The sequence below is a fragment of the Mycetomoellerius zeteki genome, unplaced genomic scaffold (assembly GCF_001594055.1).
Source record: "Mycetomoellerius zeteki isolate Tzet28-1 unplaced genomic scaffold, Tzet1.0 scaffold517, whole genome shotgun sequence".
Classification (NCBI taxonomy): Eukaryota; Metazoa; Arthropoda; class Insecta; order Hymenoptera; family Formicidae; genus Mycetomoellerius; species Mycetomoellerius zeteki.
Window position 1 is genome coordinate 167,202 of NW_017257520.1, and position 1,722 is coordinate 168,923.

General features: G+C 40.1%; 1 protein-coding gene across 1 annotated transcript in view; it reads left to right on the forward strand.

Moving 5' to 3' along the window:
- LOC108727619 (uncharacterized) overlaps positions 1-173 on the forward strand; it is a 3,678-nt gene extending 3,505 nt beyond the window's left edge. Inside the window, exon 6 of the mRNA XM_018455796.1 lies at positions 16-173. Within this exon, the coding sequence (XP_018311298.1) occupies positions 16-173 (158 nt within the window). The remainder of the gene's footprint in view (positions 1-15) is intronic.
- Positions 174-1,722: the final 1,549 nt, after the last annotated feature.

Genomic DNA, 1,722 nt, shown 5'->3' on the forward strand with positions numbered 1-1,722 from the left:
CCCCCCCCCCCCCAGACAACGGGACCGAAAGCACCGTACTCCTAAACGAGAGAAGACGCTCCGTGTTCTCATTTCGAGAGAAGAAGCCAGTGACGCCAGGCCCCCATATGGGAGAAGATACCAATCGGAATCTCCGTCAGGACGGAAAGAGACCTAATCAGACTACGCATTGAAAATTGAGATTGAAGATTGAAGATTAAAATTTGACCATTGAGGATAAAGGTATTTTAGCTCTTATTGTTTTGATTGGTCAAATTTCAATCTTTCAATCTTCAATCTCGATCTTCAATGCCTAGCCTGATTCTTTGTTCTTATTGGTCAAATTTCAATCTTCAATCTTAAACTTCAATCTTCAATGGGTGCTTTGCAATTGCTAAACACATCTTGACACAAACGTACACAAGAATGCACAAACTGTAGCGTTGTGCATGATTCAATTGGAACAATGATTTCGGATAGAGTAAGGTTAATTTTCCGCGTTTTAAAACGTTCGATTGTGATTGATCGATTTGCTTACGGCCTTACAATTACGACTAAAATTTTTGTACGTGTGATGACTTTAAACCAGGCATTTATAGCCTTAGTTTCCACCGAGGTTTCGAACCGGGTCAGAATGAAGGAATCAACCAACTACAGTCAAGTATTCTCCTGTTACAGTCGAATTATAAGGCCTGTTCTTTTTGGCTGAACTTTTGTACCAATTCATTTTTCTTCTTCTTTCCTTCTGAAGAGAAAAGAAAGAAAGATGAATTGAGCCCCTATATATATATTCTGTTAGGGCCATGGCACACAAAAAAACTTAAGCAGTAAAATGTAAGCAGTAAGCGAATTGACCAATCACAGTAGAGTCCATAAGGCCATAACATAAGCAGTAGCGAATCCAACATGTTGATTTCCTTACTGTTTAAGCGGGGAGCACAGACTTTTGCATAACGCATAACATGTAATGCATAAGAAATTCAATCAATCAGAATTCTTTATTTCATGGAAAGGAAGGAAACGGAGAGCTTTGATTGGTACATTTTCTTATGCATTACGTGTTATGCGTTAAGCCCATGGCACATACAAAAACGTAAGGCCGTAAGACATAATCAGTAAGCGAATTGGCCAATCACGATAGAGACCGTAAGGCCAGTAGCGAATCCAATCTTACGATTTCTTTACTGCTTACGTATTACGGCCTTACGTTTTTGTATGTGCCATGGGCTTTATGCAAGAGTCTGTGCTCCCCGCTTTACGTCTTACTGCCTTAAGTTTTTTTGTGTGCCAGGGCCCTAAAGCCCAGTGTCCACGATGCTAGAAATTCGTCCGAGATCTCGGATGAAGAAAGAATTGACCAATCGCATTGATCATGTGACTAAATTGTTTAAATGTGATTGGTTAATTCTTTCTCTCTCCGAGATCTCGGACCAATTTCTAGCATCGTGGATACAAGGCTTAAGGGCCATAGCACACAAAAAACTTAAGCAATAAAACGTAAGCAGTAAGCAAATTGACCAATCACAGTAGAGTCCGTAAGGCCATACAGAAGCAATAGCGAATCCAACATGTTGGTTTCCTTACTGCTTACGTCTTACTGCCTTAAGTTTTTTGTGTGCCAGGACCCTAATGCGGGGTCTACAATAGAAGTCATAGCGGTCGTAGAGTCTTAAGTCATAGAAAATTGACCAATCATGGTCGATTATTCTTTTTATATTCGACTGTGATTGGTCAATTTTCTAC